At 45.2% G+C, this 20,313-nt stretch overlaps 1 protein-coding gene across 8 annotated transcripts in view; it reads left to right on the forward strand.

The window, feature by feature from the left end:
* Positions 1 to 808: 808 nt before the first annotated feature.
* Positions 809 to 20,313, forward strand: part of TEP1 (telomerase associated protein 1) — a 56,148-nt gene continuing 36,643 nt past the window's right edge. For 3 of the 8 annotated variants that reach the window (XM_053596171.1, XM_053596174.1, XM_053596177.1), the window contains exons 1-7: positions 812 to 1,308; positions 4,916 to 5,335; positions 6,684 to 6,872; positions 7,552 to 7,686; positions 9,168 to 9,329; positions 9,849 to 10,010; positions 10,277 to 10,348. In XM_053596171.1, the coding sequence (XP_053452146.1) occupies positions 4,940 to 5,335; positions 6,684 to 6,872; positions 7,552 to 7,686; positions 9,168 to 9,329; positions 9,849 to 10,010; positions 10,277 to 10,348 (1,116 nt within the window). In that variant the 5' untranslated portion in view covers positions 812 to 1,308; positions 4,916 to 4,939. Of the gene's footprint in view, positions 1,309 to 1,328; positions 1,471 to 4,915; positions 5,336 to 6,683; positions 6,873 to 7,551; positions 7,687 to 9,167; positions 9,330 to 9,848; positions 10,011 to 10,276; positions 10,349 to 20,313 lie in introns of those variants that run through there. The other 5 variants (XM_053596178.1, XM_053596175.1, XM_053596173.1 and 2 more) reach the window with 5 other exon arrangements.

Consider the following 20,313-nt stretch of genomic DNA (forward strand, 5'->3'; position numbering starts at 1 on the left):
TAGCTGTGGGCAGCACCTGTGGGCGCCAGCCCCACCAGAGGTGGTAGGTTCAAACCTAGCTCTGGCCAAAAAAAAGAAAAACTGCAACAGAAAAAAGCTGAGCATTGTGGCGGGTGCCTGTAGTCCCAGCTACTTGGGAGGCTTAGGCAAGAAAATCGCTTACGCCCAAGAGTTTGAGGTTGCTGTGAGCTGTGATGCCACAGCACTCTAATCAGGGAGTCTGCTTGAGACTCTGTCTCAAAAAAAAAAAAAAAATTCCACCTTCTGGCAGGGCATGGTGGCTCTCACCTATAGGCTGAGGTGGGAGGATCCCTTGAGCTCAGGAGTTAGGAGTTAAGAGTAAGACACCCATCTCTACTAAAAATAGAAAAATTGGCTGGGCCTGGTGTGTAGGGGGGTGACTGTAGTCTTAGCTACTTGGGAGGCTGTGGCAGGAGGATCCCTTGAACCTAGGAGTTTGAGGTTGGAGCGAGCTATGATAATGCCATTGCACTCAATTTTGTTTTTTTGAGACAAATTCTCTGTCAAAGAAAAAAAAGATTTTTTTTTTTTTTTTTGAGACAGAGTATCACTTTGTTGCCCCTAGTAGAGTGCTCTGGCATCACAGCTCACAGCAATCTCAAACTCCTGGGCTCAAGAGATTCTCATGCTCAGCCTCCCAAGTAGTTGGGACTACAAGTGCCCGGCCGCAAGAAAGGAGGAGGCCAGTCCAGGAACAAGGAAAAGACTTTAATAGAGGGGAAAAGCCAGGTATCAGCTGAGCCCACATACAGTTGCAAAAAACTTTTATTAGTTTTACCGGTGTAGGTGGAATGGGGCAGTGAGCCACACAAGTGCTCCCGGGTCTCACCTAGTTTGGGTCAGGATTCTGGGTATCCTTAAGGTCAGGATGGGGGTAGGGTGTTTCCAGGAACTCTGGCCTTGAGGCACTCCAGGAGTCTGGGGAAGAGGAGTGCTGGTTTCTGACCTGATTTTCTAAAATGGCTGCACACCTGTCAGGTTCCTGAGAATTCCTTTCCCACAGCTTGCGGACGTCTCCAGGCCTTCGCACTGCCGACCCGACACCTCCTTTCCGCGCTGCTCTCCAGCCACCCCGCATCCTGCGCGCACTGGCCGGGCCCGACCCGCGAGGCTCCGCGGGCGCGCAGTCTCCTCCCCGCTCCAGGAGGCTCCTCCTCCGGCTTCCACCCTCACCCCTGGCGAGCCCAGAGCCGGGCTCCTGCTTCCTGCTTCCTTGAACCTGGAGGCTCCTCGTCTAGCAGCCGGCTTCTCCGGTCCCCAGCCGTTCTGAGGAAGGTCCGAGCGCAGGTAGAACTTGCCCCGGCCCCGGGCTGGGGCGCTGGGCTCGGCAGCTGTGAGCCGGGGGGGAAAGGCCCCGCGGAGACTCGGTAGGAGCGCCAGCCGGGCGGGGGGCGCCTCTGCCCCACCTCTCCAGGCCACTCCGGCAGGGCCGATGCGTGTGCAAGGGAGGTGAGAGAGAAGGAGAAAAGATGGAGGGAAAGAGGGGAGGAGATAGGGGGAGACAGAAAGAGAAAGGAGAAGAGAGACCTACTGAGAGTCAGCCCCTCTTACTTCTCTGCCCTGGGTGCTCACTGGAAGAAGAGAGTAGCCACCAGCAAACTGTAATGTGAGCAGTGTGATAATAAGAGAGAACCAGTGTGTGCTTAGTATGCTGGACTATCACACAACCACGTTAATGTGCTAACACAGGTCTCCAGGATAGTACTAAGTGAGGAATAGCCAAACTATGAGTCTGTCTCGCAGGGGTCCTCAAACTACGGCCTGCGGGCCACATGAGGCGGTGTGATTGTATTTGTTCCCGTTTTGTTTTTTTACTTCAAAATAAGATATGTGCAGTGTGCATGGGAATTTGTTCATAGTTTTTTTCTTTTAAACTATAGTCCGGCCCTCCAATGGTCTGAGGGACAGTGAACTGGACCCCTGTTTAAAAAGTTTGAGGACTCCTGGAAGAAAGCAAAAGCAGTGGTGGTGGGGGAGACACATGCATATTTGTATATGCATAGAGAGTGCCTGAAACTGTTAGCATAAAACTGTTAGCAATGGTTATCTCTAGAGAAGGGCAAAACAATTTAACTGCCCTTATTTTTCTGTCAATTTTATTTATTTATTGTTTATTTATTTATGTATTTTTTGAGACAAAAGTCTTACTTTGTTACCCTGGTAGAGTGCTATGGCATCACAGCTCACAGCAACGTCAAACCCTTGGGCGCAAGCGATTCTCTTGTCTCAGCCTCCTGAGTAGTTGGGACTACAGGCACCCACCTCAGTGCTGGGCTAGTTTCTTTTCTTTCTTTTTTTTTTTTTTTTTCTTTGAGACAGAGTCTCAAGCTGTCGCCCTGGGTACCTCCAAGTCTTGGGCTCAAGCCATCCTCTTGCCTTGGTTTTTCTATTTTAGTAGAGATGGGGTCTTGTTTTTGCTAAGGCTGGTATCCAGCTTCTAACCTCAGCGATCCTCCTGCTTTGTCCTCTAAAAGTGCTAGGAGTATAGGCAGGAACCACCTGGCCCAGCACAGATGGAGATTCTTTTATTTTTTTTATTTTTTTTTTTTTTTATGATTTTTGGCCGGGGCTGGGTTTGAACCCGCCACCTCCGGCATATGGGACTGGCGCCCTACTCACTGAGCCACAGGCGCCGCCCCAGATGGAGATTCTTAATCTGCAGTTTATGGAGATCCTGTAGGTTCCATGAATAGGCTCCATGGACTCCCTGAAAACTAGACTGGGGGCTGGGTGTCAACAAAGGCTCCTTGGAGGAATTGACTATGAAACTGAGGCCTCAGAATGAGAGGAAAGTAGAGCTTAGCCTTGTAAAGGAAGGTTGGAGGAGGGGTGGTGTTAGTTGAAGGTGGAGTGTTCATGAGTATTGCTTGTGCAAAGGTCCACAGTTAAGAGATACCTTGGCGATTCCTAAGCTGAAAAGAATTTGTATGGTTGAAGCTTAGAGTGCTAAGAATTAGATTGGTTTATCAATACGGCAGGTGATCAGAAGCCAGGTTGTGTGTGATTCTGGGAATAAAGGGGAATAAGACAAAGGAGCTCTTCCCTTCAGGGAGTTTTATTTTAACAAAGAGAAATAGGCAAATCAACAAGATGATTTTTTTATTTTGGTAAAGATAGTGGCTCACCACTGTAATCCTAGCACTCTGGGAGGCCAAGGCAGGTGGATTGCTTGAGCTCAGGAGTTCGACACCACCCTGAGCAAGAGTGAGACTGAGTTTCTACTAAAAATAGAAAAACTAGTCAGGGGAGGCTGAGGCAAGAGGATTGCTCAAGCCCAGGATTTTGAGGTTGCTATGAGCTATGATGCCTTGACACTTTACCCAGGGCCACAAAGTGAGACTCTATCTCAAAAAAAAAAAAAAAAAAAAGAAAGATAATAAATAGGATCCTATAGTAAATGATGGCTGTGTTAAATATTGGGGTTATATCTCCTTGGATCTACATACAGTGTGTCTACACATGGATTTGAGGGTTTCGACAATGGAGGAATGGAGAGAACTGGATAGATTTGAGAGACATTGAGGGAGTAGAATGCATAGGATTTGGGAGTTTAGTGGATAATAACAAATAAGAATAGCTCTTATTTTTTTTTCTCACACACTTCCCACTTCATGGAATAGCTTCTATTTATTGAATATTTACTAATTTCCAGGCAGTGTTCCAAGTACTTAATATATTTTTTTCTAACTCTATATGGTAGGCATTTTTCTTAATTATATAGATGAGAAAATCATGCATGCACAGGGAATTTAAGTAACTTGCCCAAGATCCCAAGGTGGAGGAGCTAAGATTCAAATTCAAGTGTATTGGCGGTGCCTATGGCTCAGTGAGTAGGGCGCCGGCCACATATACTGAGGGTGGCAGGTTCAAACCTGGCCCTGGCTAAACTGCAACAAAAAAATAGCTGGGTGTTGTGGTGGGCACCAGTAGTTCCAGCTACTTGGGAGGCTGAGGCAAGAGAATCACATAAACCCAAGAGCTGGAGGTTGCTGTGAGTTGTGACGCCCCTGCACTCTACTGAGGGTGACAAAGTGACCTGTCTCTAAAAAAAAAAAAAAACAAATTCAAGTGTATCTCACTGTAAACTCCTATGTTGAGGAATAGATCTATGGAGTTGTTAACATGGAAATGTCATTTGGAGCCACAGAATAGGAGAGTCCACCCCAGGAGAGTATCTAAAAGGATTAGAATAGAACTGCAAGGAACATCAATTTTAAGGAATGGCAGAGAAAGAATCCCCAAGAAGATATAGCCAGAATAGTTATAAGGACATAGCATCATGGAAGCCAAAGGAAGAGAGTGCTCAGTGAGAGAGTAATCAACAATGTCACATTGTACGTAAGGGGTGAAATAAGATAAAGGCTAAGACGTGTCTATTCATTGTAGTAACAAGAAGTTATGTTGTTCACAGTGCTGAGTTGTGAAGGGAGAGGCATTTATAGATGTCAGATAGAGACGTGAACTGGTGGGGACAGAATTCCATTGAGTTGCTTGAAGAGTGAGTAGGGAACAAGGAAGTTGAGGTAGTGAGCATAAAGAACTTGATCAAAATGTTTGTTTTTCTGGAGCCAAAAATCCAGAGTCTGGATTATATGTGAGGCCCTTCCACTAAGTAGGGATCACAAGCATAGCCTTGGAGGACCACCCTTTATCCCTTCGTGAAAAGACACATCCTTCCCTTTCTTTCTAGCCATTCCCTTTTTTTTTTTTTTTTTTTTAATATCCCTGTTCTTAAGCCTCTGCCTTACCTTTTCCTTACCCCTCTCCCTTAGAATACTCCCTGGATGAGCCAGTCCAGTGAAAAACAATTTTGGTGGTTTTCTACCAGGAGTGTTATAGGAAAGATACGCTCCCAGTGCAGTCAGGTGCTCATCGTCTGTCTCTCTCTTTCTAGGCATATGCTAGTTGAGTTTCAGCCATGGAGAAGAAACTCCATGGGCATGTGTCTGCCCACTCAGACATCCTCTCCTTGGAGAACCGGTGCCTGGCCATGCTTCCTGACCTGAAGACCATGGAGAAACCACATGGACATGCGTCTACCCACCCAAAAATCCTCTCCTTGGAGAACCAGTGCCTGGCCATGCTTCCTGACCTGAAGACCATGGGGAAAACACATGGGCATGCCTCTGCCCACTCAGACATTCTCTCCTTAGAGAATCGGTGCCTGGCAACCCTCTCCAGTCTAAAGAGCACCATGTCTGCCAGCCCCTTGCTCCAGTGCCTCCAGATATCTCACAGGACACAAGCTGATTTGTATAACCTGAATAGCTCAAAATCTACCTCTGCTACAGAGACAGTTCAGGTAGCAACTTTGGTAATAGCTCTAGGCACTCATCTTCACTCCAGTTTTATCTCTTGTTATAATCATAGCTTTCTTGCTTCAGTTTCCCTCTGTGCTGTTTTGGGTCTGGATATCTTCATTCCTTAGACATATTCTGAGGTGCCCTTTTACCCCAGAGCCATCTTCATGAGCCTTATTATTCTTATTATGTATCTAGTTTAGAGATTCTGGACAATAGATCACAATCAGTTCCTGTCTTTAGAAAGCCTCCCCTCTGGACAGTCAGCATGACAGTGCTATAGCAGAGTCAATCAGGTGCCTCTGAGATCAGATCTGAGACACATCTGCTGAGTAATTTTCCAGTGGCTATATCTGGGTCTATCCCAAGGCCCACTTCAGTCATACATAAGCATAAGCACATTGAGTATATAGTTCAGAATCAGTAGACAAACATACATTGCTTCTGTATATACCTGTGTTTTGGGCTGAAGGAAAAGGCTAATCTGAACCCTATGCAACCTTGGACAGTTTCTTGATCTTATAGAGCCTTAATTTCCTCATCTTTAAAATTAAGTCAGTTGGTAGCGCCTGTAGCTCAGTGGGTAGGGTGCCGGCCACATACACCGAGGCCAGCTAAAACAACAATGACACCTGCAAAAACAATAACGAAAATATCTGGGCATTGTGGTGGGTGCCTGTAGTCTCAGCTACTTGGGAGGCTGAAGCAAGAGAGTTGCTTAAGCCCAAGAGTTTGGGGTAACTGTGACCTATGACCCCATGGCACTCTACCCAGAGTGGCAGCTTGAGACTCTGTCTCAAATAAATAAATAAAAATAAATCAAATAAAATAAAGCCAGTGAAAATCTGCCTCACAGGGTGTTGTCAGGATCACAGCTACTGCTGTCTTACATTTATTTAGGACTTTCTAATTTACATAGTCATAAATACATTATCCTATTTAGTTTAGCATTGGCCCTGTAAGGTAGGTGGCAGTGAATGAGGAGACTAGTTCAGAGTGGGCCAAGGTTGCTGGGGACCTGGCTCTTTTTCTTCTGACCCCCAAAACATGCTAATAGCACCCTAAGAGGGGTATGAGGAGCCCCATGCTCCCAGGCTGTGACTCAATAAGAGGTGAAAGTAGGAGCAGTAGAGGGGCTAATGGAGCAGCTGGGTAAAGGCTCAGAGGGTTGAGCAGGGAAAGGTGATGTGTGAGAGCATGAAGTCAGGGATGGAAGGTCAGTGCTGGGTTGTGAAGGAAGAGGAATGTGTAGGTGCTGGAAAGAGATGTGGACTCTTCCTATCCCCGGGAGCCTCCTTCAGATCTGTCTGTGTTTGAGGGCTGTGAATATGTGCTTTGATTCATAACTGCCACTATCCCCAGGGTCGTTGGTCCTGTTCAGAAGAGAAGCAAAAGCCAGAAGACAAGGAAAGGGCAGAGGCCCCAATGCCTTTTTATGTTCTGAGCTTGGGAGAGGAGGAGGAGGATGTGGAGGAGTTGGCCCTGGAGCTCACATCTGGAGTCTCTGAATCTCGTCCTGAGCTTGCTGACCACATCCTTAAGGAAAAGAAGGTGAAAGTTCCAGAGTTGTGAAATGATTGATAGAGGTGGGGCGGAGGCTGGGAATGGGGTATCTGAATAAAGTTTCTTCCCCGATGGAAAGGGAAGGAGGGGACACAACCCAGCACTTATTCCTCACTTCCCAATCCCCTTTTCTGACCTCTCGTTGGACCCTAAATCTGGGATCCATTCTCTCCGTCCTTGATTTTGTAAGGTGTTCTGCGCGGATTTTTTTGTTTTCTTTTTTTTTTTTTTTGTAGAGACAGAGTTTCACTTTATTGTCCTCGGTAGAGTGCCGTGGCGTCACACAGCTCACAGCAACCTCCAACTCCTGGGCTTAGGTGATTCTCCTGCCTCAGCCTCCCGAGTAGCTGGGACTACAGGCGCCCGCCACAATGCCCGGCTATTTTTTTGTTGCAGTTTGGCCGGGGCTGGGTTTGAACCGGCCACCCTCCGTATATGGGGCTGGCGCCCTGCTCACTGAACCATAGGCGCCTCCCTCTTTTTTAAGAGATGGGGTCTTGCTCTTGCTTAGGCTAGTCTCAGACTCCTCAGCTCAAGGGATCCTCCTACCTCAGCCTCCCAGAGTGCTAAGATTACAGGCAGGAGCCCCTGCATCTGGCCTGCATGGATGTTTTTATTGGTCCTTTATTACCTATCTTCTTTCTCCTCACTCTTTCTCAATCCCCAGATGGCTCTTATGAGCTTGCTGTGCTCTACTCTGGCCACAAAGGTAAACATGAAAAATGCAGCTGACCCCACTGGTGCTGCCATCCTTGAAGTCTGTAGTGAACTTGCCCCCTTGGAGCCTGAGTTTATCCTCAAGGTATTATGGTGCAGAGGAGGGAATGAGAGTGGGCAGCTGGGAGCTTGGGAATGTGGCCATGGTGTGTGAGAAGCTTCACTTAGGGAAGATCTCTGGATGGGACTGAGGCCTAGTCCCTGAACTTCTGTGAAGGATGGGGAAAGAGTATACTAGGATTGGTTTGTTTGTAAGTGCCCAGCTAAGTGCACAATGCTAGGCCTCCAGAGTCACTCAGATATAATGAAATATGGATCTGTTTTTTAAGGAGCTTATAGTGTTATTAGGGAAGCAAAATACTTTCACAGATGTATAAATATAACTGGAATAGTAAATAGTGTTTCTCAAACAGAGAAGGGGACTAAAATGTTTTCTGTGAGAAGATAACAGATTTAATCAAAGATTGAAATCTGGGTAAATGTTTTTTTTTTTTTTTAGAGACAGAGTCTCTTTTGTGACCCTCGGTAGAGTGCTGTGGCTTCACAGCTCACAACAACCTCCAACTCCTGGGCTCGCTCCTTAGGCAATTCTTTTGCCTCAGCCTCCTGAGTAGCTGGGACTACAGGCACTCACTACAATGCCCAGCTATTTTTTGTTGCAGTTTGGCCGGGGCTGGGTTTGAACCCACCACCCTTGGTATATGGGGCTGGTGCCCTACTCACTGAGCCACAGGGATCACCCTAAACCTGGGTAAATTTTTTTTTTTTTTGGCCGGGGCTGCGTTTGAACCCACCACCTCCAGCATATGGGGCTGGCGCCTTACTCCGTTGAGCCACAGGTGCCACCCCAACCTGGGTAAATTTTCTTTTTTTTTTTTGCAGTTTTTGGCCAAGGCTGGTTTTGAACCTGCCACCTCCAGCATATGGGGCCGGCGCCCTACCCCTTTGAGCCACAGGTGCCGCCCCAACCTGGGTAAATTTTAATAGACACTGATGCAGATCTTTCAAAGAGGGCAAGGGCCTTGTTGGCTTGGAAGGCAATCAGCGGACTCAGTAGAAGACATGTTGGAAAGGCAGATAAGGGGTAGGGTGTGGAGAACTTGCACTGCCAAGTCAAGAGTTTTGGGCTCTGCGGCGGCGCCTGTGGCTCAGCGAGTAGGGCGCCGGCCCCACATGCCGAGGGTGGTGGGTTCAAACCCAGCCCCGGTCAAACTGCAACAACAAAAAAAAAACAGCCGGGCGTTGTGGCGGGCGCCTGTAGTCCCAGCTACTAGGGAGGCTGAGGCAAGAGAATCGCGGAAGCCCAGGAGTTAGAGGTTGCTGTGAGCCGTGTGAGGCCACGGCACTCTACCCGAGGGCGGTACAGTGAGACTCTGTCTCTACAAAAAAAAAAAAAAAAAAAAAAAAAGAGTTTTGGGCTCTGTATTTGCAGGCACTATGGAAGGCTCAGGAAAAGTTTTATGCAGGTAGATGTAATTGGTGAGTTTAACATATGAAGCTGTAGGAGAAATTGGTGAGTTTGACATATGAAGCTGAGATGCCAACTCTCCCCACCTTGTGCCCTAGGCATCTTTGTACTCCAGGCAGCAGCTGAATGTCCGTGATGTGGCCAATAAAGTCTTGGCCATTGCTGCCTTCTTGCCGGTCTGCCGCCCCCACCTGCGTCGGTACTTCTGTGCCATTGTCCAGTTGCCTTCTGATTGGATCCAGGTAGCTGAGTTCTACCAGGTATGAGTTTCTCTGTACTTTGGCCTTCTCTTAGTTCCCTCTCCTGTGCTCACTGTATCTCTGGAGTGAATACTCAGACAGTTTGACCTCCCCTCAGTGTGAGTCTCATTCTGGCACCCTGAGTAGGGTACCGTGGTGTCATAGCTCACAGCAATCTCAAGCTCTTAGCCTCAAGTGATTGTTTTGCCTCAGTTTTTCTATTTATAGTAGAAACAGGGTCTTGCTATTGCTCAGGCTGGTCTTGAACTCCTGAGCTCAAGCAATCCACCCACCTGGGCCTCCTAGAGTGCTAGGATTACTTGTGAGCCACTGTGCCTGGCCTGGACCTCATGTTTCTAATGAAGAAAACAAGAATCAGAGAAGTCTGCTGACTTCCCTAGTACCACAGAACTTGAGATATTACAGCTGGGGCTAGGAACTTGCTCCCTATTCTTTGACCTCTTGTAGCTTCATGAAGTTGTTTTGTTCTGGAGACTTTGCTCAGGTCTTGTTTCTGATGACCTTCTTTCTCTCTGACAGAGCCTGGCTGAAGGAGGTGAGAACAAGCTGGTGCCCCTGCCTGCCTGCCTCCGTGCTGCCATGACTGACAAATTTGCCCAGTTTGATGAGTATCAGCTGGCTAAGTACAACCCTCGGAAGCACCGGGCCAAGAGACGTCCCTGCCCGCCCCCCCGCATTCCAGTCAGTCCCTGCCTCAGGCCTCCTCATTCACAGCCCAGACCCCTTGTCTCTGGGAAGGGAAGGATGAAGGAACATGCTGACCCTGGGGTGGGAACCCTCTACCAAGGAAAAAAGGAGTGAGAGAAATGCAGAGGAGCAGCATAGAGCTCCAGGACAGAGAGAGCAGGGCTGGCCTCTCTCCTAGCTGGCTCCCTTTTTGGTAGAGAGGGTCTTCCCAAGAACAACTTCCATTTCCCTTTTCAAAACTATTTCTCCTGTCTCTGCAGAAGATGGGATATCAATTCTCTGAGAAATATTTTCCAAAGCAACTTTGGTTTCTTAAAGAAGAACAGATAAAGGTGAGTCCTTGTTTCTGGGATTGTATATGTGCATGTACAATCTTTTTTGGACTAATATTTAGAAACAAAATTCCATTAGATTTAGAAATACTGAGTGTGGTAGGCACATGCCAATTTCCTGCCTAGGGCGTCTCAGCCATGATAGTGGGGACAGGTTCTGGGAGTGTTGGGAAAGTTTGTGTTTTATCCCCCATCAGTCTCCTTTACTGACAGGTGACATGTTCAGTTCAATAAGAGAGTTAAAAACATTATGAAATATCTGCCTTCCACAGGAAGTTTTATTTTTATTTTTTATCTGGTGAGAAGGCTTTTTTTTATTGTTAAATCATAGCTGTGTACATTAGTGCAATAAAGGGGTACAATGTGCTGGTTTCATATACAATCTGAAATATTCTCATCAAACTGTTCAATGTAGCCTTCATGGCATTTTCTTAGTTATTATATGTAGACATTTGTATTCTGCCTTTAGTAAGTTTCGCCTGTACCCATTCTAAGATGCACCGTAGGTGTGGCCCAACCCATTACCCTCCCTCTACCCTAACCTCCCCCATCCTTTTCCCTTCCTTGGCCCTTTCCTCATAATCTTGTGCTATAGTTGGGTTATAGCCTTCATGTGAAAGCTATAATTTAGCTTCATAGTAGGGCTGAGTACATTGGATACTTTTTCTTCCATTCCTGAGATACTTTGCTAAGAAGAATATGTTCCAGGGAGGCGCCTGTGGCTTACTGAGTAGGGCGCCGGCCCCGTATACCAAGGGTGGTGGGTTCAAGCCCAGCCCCGGCCAAACTGCAACAAAAAAATAGCCGGGCATTGTGGCTGGCGCCTGTAGTCCCAGCTGCTCGGGAGGCTGAGGCAAGAGAATCGCGTAAGCCCAAGAGCTGGAGGTTGCTGTGACCTGTGTGATGTCATGGCACTCTACCGAGGGTGGTACACTGAGACTCTGTCTCTACAAAAAAAATAAAAAAAGGAATATGTTCCAGCTCCATCCATGTAAACATGAAAGAGGTAAAGTCTCCATCTTTCTTTAAGACTGCATAATATGCCATGGTATACATGTACCACAATTTGCTAGTCCATTCGTGGGTCCATGGGCATTTGGGCTTCTTCCATGACTTAGCAATTATGAATTGGGCTTCAGTAAACATTCTGGTACAGATGTCTTTGTTGTATTGTCATTTTTGGTCTTCTGGGTATAAACCTAGTAAAGGAATTATAGGATCGAATGGCAGGTCTATTTTTTTTTTTTTTTTTTTGGCCGGGGTTGGGTTTGAACCTGCCACCTCCAGCATGTGGGACTGGCGCCCTACTCCTTGAGCCACAGGTGCCACCCCAAGGCAGGTCTATTTTTAAGTCTAAGTATTCTCCAAACATCGTTCCAGAAGGAACATATTACTGTGCATTCCCACCAGCAGTGTAGAAGTGTGCCCTTTTCTCCACATCCACGCCAACGTCTCTGGTTTTGGGATTTTGTTATGTGGGCTACTCTTTCTGGGGTTAGGTGATATCTCAAAGTAGTTTTGATTTGCATTTCTCTGATGATTAAGGATGATGAGCTTTTTTTCATATGTTTGTAGATTGTGCGTCTGTCTTCTTTAAAGAAGTTTCTCTTCAAGTCCCTTGCCCACCCTGAGATGGGATCACGTGTTCTTTTCTTGCTAATACGTTTGAGTTCTCTGTGGATTCTGGTTATTAGACCTTTATTGGAGGTATAACCTGCAAATATTTTCTCCCATTCTGAGGGCTATCTGCTTGCTTTACTTACTGTGTTCTTGGCTGTGCAGAAGCTTTTTAGTTTGATCAGGTATCAGTAGTGTATTTTTTTTTTTTTTTTTTTTTTCTTGAGACAGAGCCTCAAGCTGTTGCCCTGGGTAGAGTGCCATGGCGTCATAGCTTACAGCAACCTCAAACTACTGGGCTCAAGCGAGTCTCCTGTCTCCGCCTCCCAAGTAGCTGGGACTACAGGCATCCGCCACAACGCCCGGCTATTTTTTGGTTGCAGCCATCATTGTTGTTTGGTGGGCCCGGGCTGGATTTGAACCCGCCAGCTCAGGTGTATGTGGCTGGCACTTTAGCCACTTGAGCCACAGGCGCCAAGCCACCAGTAGTGTATTTTTGATACTGCTTCAATTGCCTGGGGAGTCCTCCTCATAAAATATTCACCCAGGCTGATTCCTTCAAGAGTTTTCCCTGCACTTTCTTCAAGTATTTTATAGTTTTATGTCTTAAGTTTAAATCTTTTATCCAGTGAGAGTCTATCTTAGTTAATGGTGAAAGTTGTGGGTCCAGTTTCAATCTTCTACAGGTTTGTCAGCCAGTTCACCCAGCACCATTTATTAAATAGGGAATCTTTTCCCCACTGAATGTTTTTAATTGGCTTGCCAAAGATCAAATAACGGTAAGTAGCTGGATTCATCTCTTGGTTCTCTATTCTGTTCCAGACATCGACTTCTCTGTTTTTGTGCCAATACCATGCTGTTTTGATCACTATCGATTTATAGTACAGTCCCAGGTCTGGTAGCATGATTCCTCCTGCTGTGTTTTTATTGCTGAGTAATGTCTTGGCTATTCGAGGTTTTTTTTGATTCCATATAAAACGAAGTATTATTTTTTCAAGATCTTTAAAATATGACAATGGAGCTTTAATAGGAATTGCATTAAAATTATATATTCCTTTGGGTAGTATAGACTTGTTTTTTTTTTTTTTAGAGACAGAGTCTCACTTTATGGCCCTCGTAGAGTGCCGTGGCCTCACACAGTTCACAGCAACCTCCAACTCCTGGGCTTAAACAATTCACTTTCCTCAGCCTCCCGAGTAGCTGGACTACAGGCGCCCGCCACAACGCCCAGCTATTTTTTGGTTGCAGTTTGGCCGGGGCCGGGTTTGAACCCACCACCCTCGGTATATGGGGCCGGTGCCTTACCCACTGAGCCACAGGTGCCGCCCGGGTAGTATAGACATTTAAGAATGTTGATTCTTCCCGGCCATGAGCGTGGTATGTTTTTTCCATTTGTTAACATCTTCAGCTATTTCTTTTCTTAAAGTTTCATAGTTCTCTTTATAGAGATCTTTCACGTCCTTTGTTAGGTATACTCCCAAATATTTCATCTTCTTTGGCACTGCTGTGAAAGGAATAGAGTCCTTGACTGTTTTTTCGGCTTAGTTATTGTTGGTATATATAAAGCCTACAGATTTATGGGTGTTGATTGTGTAGCCTGAGACATTGCTGTATTCCTTGATCACTTCTAAAAGTTTTGTAGTAGAATCCCTAGTGTTTCCCTAATCGCAATGGCTAAAACTTCCATTACAATGTTAAATAGCAATGGAGATAATGGGCAACCTTGCCTGGTTCCTGATCTAAGTGGAATTGATTTTAATTTAACTCCATTCAATACGATATTGGCTGTGGGTTTGCTGTAGAAGGCCTCTATTAGTTTAAGAAATGTCCCTTCCTATACCAATTTTCTTTAATGTTCTTATCATGATGGGATGCTGGATATTATCAAAAGCTTTTTCTGCATCAATTGAAAGAATCATATGGCCTTATTTTTTACTTTGTTTATGTGCTGAATTACATTTATAGATTTATGTATATTGTTTTTTTTTCTTTTTTTTTATTAAATCATAGCTGTGTACATTAGTGCAATCGAGGGATACAATGTGCTGGTTTCATGTACAATCTGAAATATTCTCATCAAACTGTTCAATGTAGCCTACGTGGCATTTTCTTAGTTATTGTATGTAGACATTTGTATTCTGCCTTTAGTAAGTTTCACCTGTACCATTCTAAGATGCACTGTAGGTGTGGCCCCACCCATTACCTTCCCTCCACCCTAATCTTCCCCCTCTCTTCCCCTTCCTTGGCCCTTTCCCCATAGTCTTGTGCTATAGTTGGGTTATAGCCTTCATGTGAAAGCTATAATTTAGCTTCATAGTAGGGCTGAGTACATTGGATACTTTTTCTTCCATTCCTGATATACTTTGCTAAGAAGAATATGTTCCAGCTCCATCCATGTAAACATGAAAGAGGTAAAGTCTCCATCTTTCTTTAAGGCTGCATAACATTCCATGGTATACATGTACCACAATTTGCTAGTCCATTCGTGGGTCAATGGGCACTTGGGCTTCTTCCATGACTTAGCAATTATGAATTGGGCTGCCTTGCGACCCTGGGATAAATCCCACTTGGTCGTGGTGTATAATTTTTTTGATGTGTTGTTGGATTCTGTTTGTTAGGATCTTATTGAGTATTTTAGCATCAATATTCATTAGTGATATTGGTCTATAATTTTCTTTTCTTTTTGGGTCTTTTCCTGGTTTGGGGATCAAGGTGATGTTTGCTTCGTAGAATGTGTTGGGTAATATTCCTTCTTTTTCTATATTTTGGAAGAGGTTTAGTAATATAGGTACTAGTTCTTCCTTAAAGGTTTGGTAGAATTCTGACGTAAAGCCATCTGGTTCTGGGCTTTTCTTTTTAGGGAGATTTTGTATAGTTGATGCTATTTCAGAACTTGATATAAGCCTGTTCAACATTTCCACTTCATTCTGGCTAAGTCTTAGTAGGTAGCGTACTTCCAGGTGTTGGTTGATTTCTTTCATATTTTCATATTTTTGAGAGTAGAGTTTCTTATAGTATTCATTAAGGATTTTTTGAATTTCTGAGGGATCTGTTGTTATATCATTGTTACCGTTTCTGATTGATGAAATTAGAGCTTTTACTCTTTTTTTCCTGGTTAGGTTGGCCAAAGGTTTATCTATTTTCTTGATCTTTTCAAAAAACCAACTTTTGGATTTATTGATCTGTTATATAATTCTTTTGTTTTCAATTTCATTAAATTCTGCTCTGATTTTGGTTATTTCTTTTCTTCTGCTGGGTTTGGGGTTGGAGTGTTCGTCCTTCTCCAGTTGCTTGAGATGTCCCATTAAGTTATTAACTTCCTCTCTTTCCGTTTCCTTGAGGAAGGCTTGCAGTGCTATAAATTTCCCTCTTAGGACTGCCTTTGCAGTATCCCAGAGGTTCTGGTAATTCATGTCTTGATTGTTGTTAAGTTCCAAAAATTTGGTGATTTCCTTCTTAATCTCATCTATAACCCATCTATCCTTAAGCATAAGGTTGTTTAGCTTCCATGTTTTTTATGGGTATGCAGGTTCCTGTTGTTATTGAGTTCAACTTTTATTCCATGATGGTCTGAGAAGATGCAAGGAATAATTTCTGTTTTTTTAAATTTGGTGAGGTTACATTTGTGGCCTAGGATGTGGTCGATTTTGGAGTATGTTCCGTGGGCTGACGAGAAGAATGTGTATTCAGTTTTGTTGGGATGAAATGGTCTGTAGATGTCTGTTAAGTCCAGATGTCGAATGGTTAAGTTTAAATCTAAAATTTCTTTGCTTAGCTTCTTTGTGGAGGATCTATCCAGCATTGCTAAAGGGGCGTTAAAATCTCCAACTACTATGGAACTGGAAGAAATCAAGTTGGTCATGTCTGTTAGAGTCTCTCTTATAAATTGAGATGCGTTGTGTTTGGGTGCATAAATATTAATAATTGCAATCTCATCATATTGAGTATTACCTTTAACAAATATAAAGTGTCCATCCTTATCCTTCCTTATTTTGGTTGGTTTCAAGCCTATTGCATCTGCGAGTAGGATTGCAATGCCTGCTTTTTTTTGCTGTCCATTTGCCTGGAATATAGATGACCATCCCTTCACCTTGAGTCTATATTTGTCTTTTAATGTAAGATGCGATTCTTGTATGCAGCAGATATCTGGCTTGAGTTTTTGTATCCAGTCAGCCAACCTGTGCCTCTTTAGAGAACAATTTAAACCATTCACATTGAGAATATTGATAAGCCTTTCGAGAGTCTGGTGGACAATTTTTAATCCTTTTGTGACTGTGGAAGTTGGAATTTGATCAAAATTTTCTGGGTGGGTTTACTTTTGTAGTGGAGGATTACCCTGGTCTTTATGGAGGATAGGTCTGAGAATATCCTGCAGAGCTGGTCTAGTTATGGCAAATTTCTTCAACATGTGAATGTCATTGAAGTATATAATTTCTCCGTCGTAAATGAAACTCAGTTTAGCTGGCTACAGGATCCTGGGTTGAAAGTTATTTTGTTTTAGGAGATTAAAAGTCGATGACCATCCTCTTCTAACTTGGAAGGTTTCAGCAGAGAGATCTGCAGTTATTCTAATATTCTTGCCCTTGTAGGTGATGGTTTTCTTTTGTCTGGCTGCTTTCAGAATTTTCTCCTTCATATTAACTTTAGTGAAATTGATTATGATGTGTCTGGGGGATGTCTTATTTGGGTTGAGTCGTGCTGGAGTTCTGAAACAGTCTGCTATCTGAATTTCAGGATCTCTTGGCATGTCTTGAAAGTTCTCCTTCATAATCTCATGGAGAAGAGACTCTGTGACTTGTGAAGCCACTCCGTTGCTTTCGGGGATCCCTATAAGACAAATACTGGTTTTCTTGGAATTATCCCCGAGTTCTCTGAGAGAGTGATCTGTTTTTGCCCTCCATTTCTCTTCCTCTTTGAGAGTTTGGGAGTGTTTGAAAGCTTTTTCTTCAATGTCAGAAATCCTTTCTTCTGCTTGGTCCATTCTGTTAGTGAGGGATTCTACTGTGTTTCTCAGATCTTTGAGGGCTGCAACTTCTTGTCTCAATGTGTCAAAATCTTTGGTCATTTGGTCTTTGAATTCGTTGAATTCTTGAGATATCTTTTGGGTTACTGCTTGGAATTCTAATTCAATCTTATTTGCTATCCAGATTCTGAATTTGATTTCTGACATCTCAGCTATTTGTTTGTGCATGGGATCTTGTGCTGTGTCTGCTCCATTGATCTTGGGGAGTTGATCTACTCTGATTATTGATATTGCCAGAGTTTTTCTGTTGATTTCGCCTCATGATTGTTTTTCACTGTTGCCTCTGGCCGTCTTCAGAGTTGGGGAGGTGTCTTTCCAAGATTAGACCCCAGCGGGATCACTCTATTGTTGCTGGATCTTTGTAGGAAGTGACCCTGTGTACTTCCTCTGGGGCTGCCCAGCCAGGGAGTTCTGGTTGTGGGAGCAGCTCCGGAGTGTGACACACCCGGATCCAGCAACAGGGCGGGAGGTGGTGAGCATAGTTCTGTGAGTGCCTGATGCCCAGTGACTTTGGCACAGTGATCCTAAGGCTCCAGCAGTCTCTGGACAGGAGAAGGGCTCTGCGCAAAGGCAGGGAAGGCTCCGGAGGGCACGCAGCTACCAGAGTCCCTGGCCAGACGAGTGGGCTGGTGTGGAGGCAGAGAGGGTACAGGAGGGAGGATGCAGGGTTGCACGGCTCCTGCAGTTCCTGGTCAGGGCATGTGGAGGCCCGGTGGGCGCGGGTTGCAGCGCAGCTCTTTTTTTTTTTTTTTGTAGAGACAGAGTCTCACTGTACCGCCCTCAGGTAGAGTGCCGTGGCGTCACACGGCTCACAGCAACCTCTAACTCTTGGGCTTACGCGATTCTCTTGCCTCAGCCTCCCGAGCAGCTGGGACTACAAGTGCCTGCCACAACGCCCAGCTATTTTTTTGTTGCAGTTTCACCGGGGCTGGGTTTGAACCTGCCACCCTCGGCATATGGGGCCGGCGCCCTACTCACTGAGCCATAGGCACTGCCCCGCGGCCCAGCTCTTATGGAGGTCCAGGTGGCGCCAAGCCCAGGAGTTTGAGGTTGCTATGAGCTGTGATGCCACGGCACTCTACCCAGGGCAACAGTCTGAGGCTCCAATGTGCCAAAACCGGTCTCACTCTGCCCCTGAGTGTTATGGCTGTTAGGCAGCTCAGTCCCCGCCTTTAGGCTGCTCAGTCACTAGGTTACTAGCTCCCGCCTGATCCTTGTTCTGCAACCCTAAGGGCGGAGCTTGCCAGGGCAGTTCTCTCACAATGGCTCCCTGCGGCCCACAGCCGAGCACTATTAGCTCCGTCCGGCTCAGTGGCTCAGTCTGGGGCCCTAGACAATGCCCAAAGTTCTCCCCACTCCTGCTCAAGCTCTCTCCAAGGCAGTTCAACTGAGTGCCAAGTCCACAAACACCAAAACAGTTTTTAGGTAAGGCCTTTCCGATTTGCAGTCTCACTGCTACTTGTACTTACGGCTGCCGGCGGGATTAGGTCAATCAGACACATGCAACCACTTGCCAGTTTTCCACTGTTTTTGTCCTCCTCTTGGGGTCCAGATGTTCCTTGGTGACTCCCTGTATCCTCAAAGGGATGATTGTAGGCAGATCCCACCAGCCAGAGATACCTGGAGTCTTATCTCCCCAGACTCACAGTGTCCAGTTGCAGGAAAGCTGTTACTCGGCCGCCATCTTGCTCTTGCTTTTTATTTATTTATTTATTTTTTTTTTTTTTTGAGACATAGTCCTGCTCTGTCACCCTGGGTAGAGTGAAATGGCATCACAGCTCACAGCGACTCCAAACTCCTGGGCCTGAGCAATCCTCCTGCGTCAGCCTCCTGAGTAGCTAAGACTATAGGCACCTGGTACACACCCAGCTAATTTTTCTATTTTTAGTAGAGACAGGGTCTCACTCTTGCTCTGGCTGGTCTCGAACTCCTGAACTCAGGAAGTTTTATTTTTATTTTATTTTATTTTATTTATTTTTTTGAGACAGAGTCTCACTCTGACGCCCTCAGTACAGTGCCATGGCATCATAGCTCACAGCAACCTCAAACTCTTGGGCTTAAGGGATTCTCTTGCTCAGCCTCCGAAGTAGCTGGGACTATAGGTGCCTGCCACAGTGCCTACTTTTTGGTTATAGTTGTCATTGTTGTTTGGCAGGCCTGGTCTGGATTCGAACCCCCCAGCTTCGGTGTTTGTGGCTGGCACCGTAGTCGCTGAGCTGTAGGCGTTGAGCCTTTTTTTTTTTTTTTTTGAGACAGAGTCTTATTCTGTTACCCTGGTTAGAGTGCTGTAGCATCACAGCTCACAGCAACCTCAAATTCTTGAGCTCATGAGATGCTCTTGCCTCAGTCTTCTGAATAGCTGAGACTATAGTTACCTCCAGACAACCTGGCTATCACAAACCAAACAAAATCTTTTTACTTTAATGACAAAGCATTGCATTGTACTTAGCAATTAAGAGCATAGAATCTGGACTCAAATCACTTGAGTTTGAGTCTTACCTCTACTTCTTACTGGTTATAAGACCTTGGTAAAGCCAGGCATAGTAGCTTACACCTGTAATCCTAGCACTCTGGGAGGCCGAAGTGGGTGGATCCCTTGAGCTCAAGGGTTCAAAACCAGCCTGAACAAGTGCGAGACCTCATCTGTACTAAAAATAGAAAAAAAAAATTGTGTAGCATATGGCAGGTGTTTGTAGTCCCAGCTACTGGGGAGGAGGAGGCAGGAGGATCTCTTGAACCCAGGAATTTGAAGTTGTTGTGAGCAGGGCTGACACCATGGCATTTTAGCCTGGGCAACGGAGTGAGACTCTGTCTCAAAAAAAAGGGGGCCTTGGTCAAATAATGTAACATCTCTTGCCTCGGTTTCTTCATATAAAAAATGGGAATGATAGCAGAACCTACATTATTGGTTTGTTGTGAAGGTTAATTCACAGTTACTATATTTAAAGTATTTTTAGCAATACCTGGCACTAAATAAGTGTTAGCTATCACCAACATAATTATTTATTTATTTGGTAGAGATAAGTTGGCCAGTCTGGAGTGCAGTAGCACAATCATTGTTCACCACAATCTCGAACCCCTGGCCTCAAGTGATCCTCCCAACTCAGCCTTCCAAAGTGTTAGGATTACATACTGGTGTGATCCACTGTGCCTAACCCATAATCATTACTAAAACAGATTATTGGGAAATTATATATTAGCATTAGAAAAAACACATTCTTGGGTGGCACCTGTGGCTCAGTGGGTAGGGCACTGGCCCATATACTGAGGGTGGTGGGTTCAAACCCAGCTCGGCCAGCTAAAACAGTGGCAACTATACCAAAAA

This window comes from Nycticebus coucang, chromosome 6 (assembly GCF_027406575.1).
Source record: "Nycticebus coucang isolate mNycCou1 chromosome 6, mNycCou1.pri, whole genome shotgun sequence".
Classification (NCBI taxonomy): Eukaryota; Metazoa; Chordata; class Mammalia; order Primates; family Lorisidae; genus Nycticebus; species Nycticebus coucang.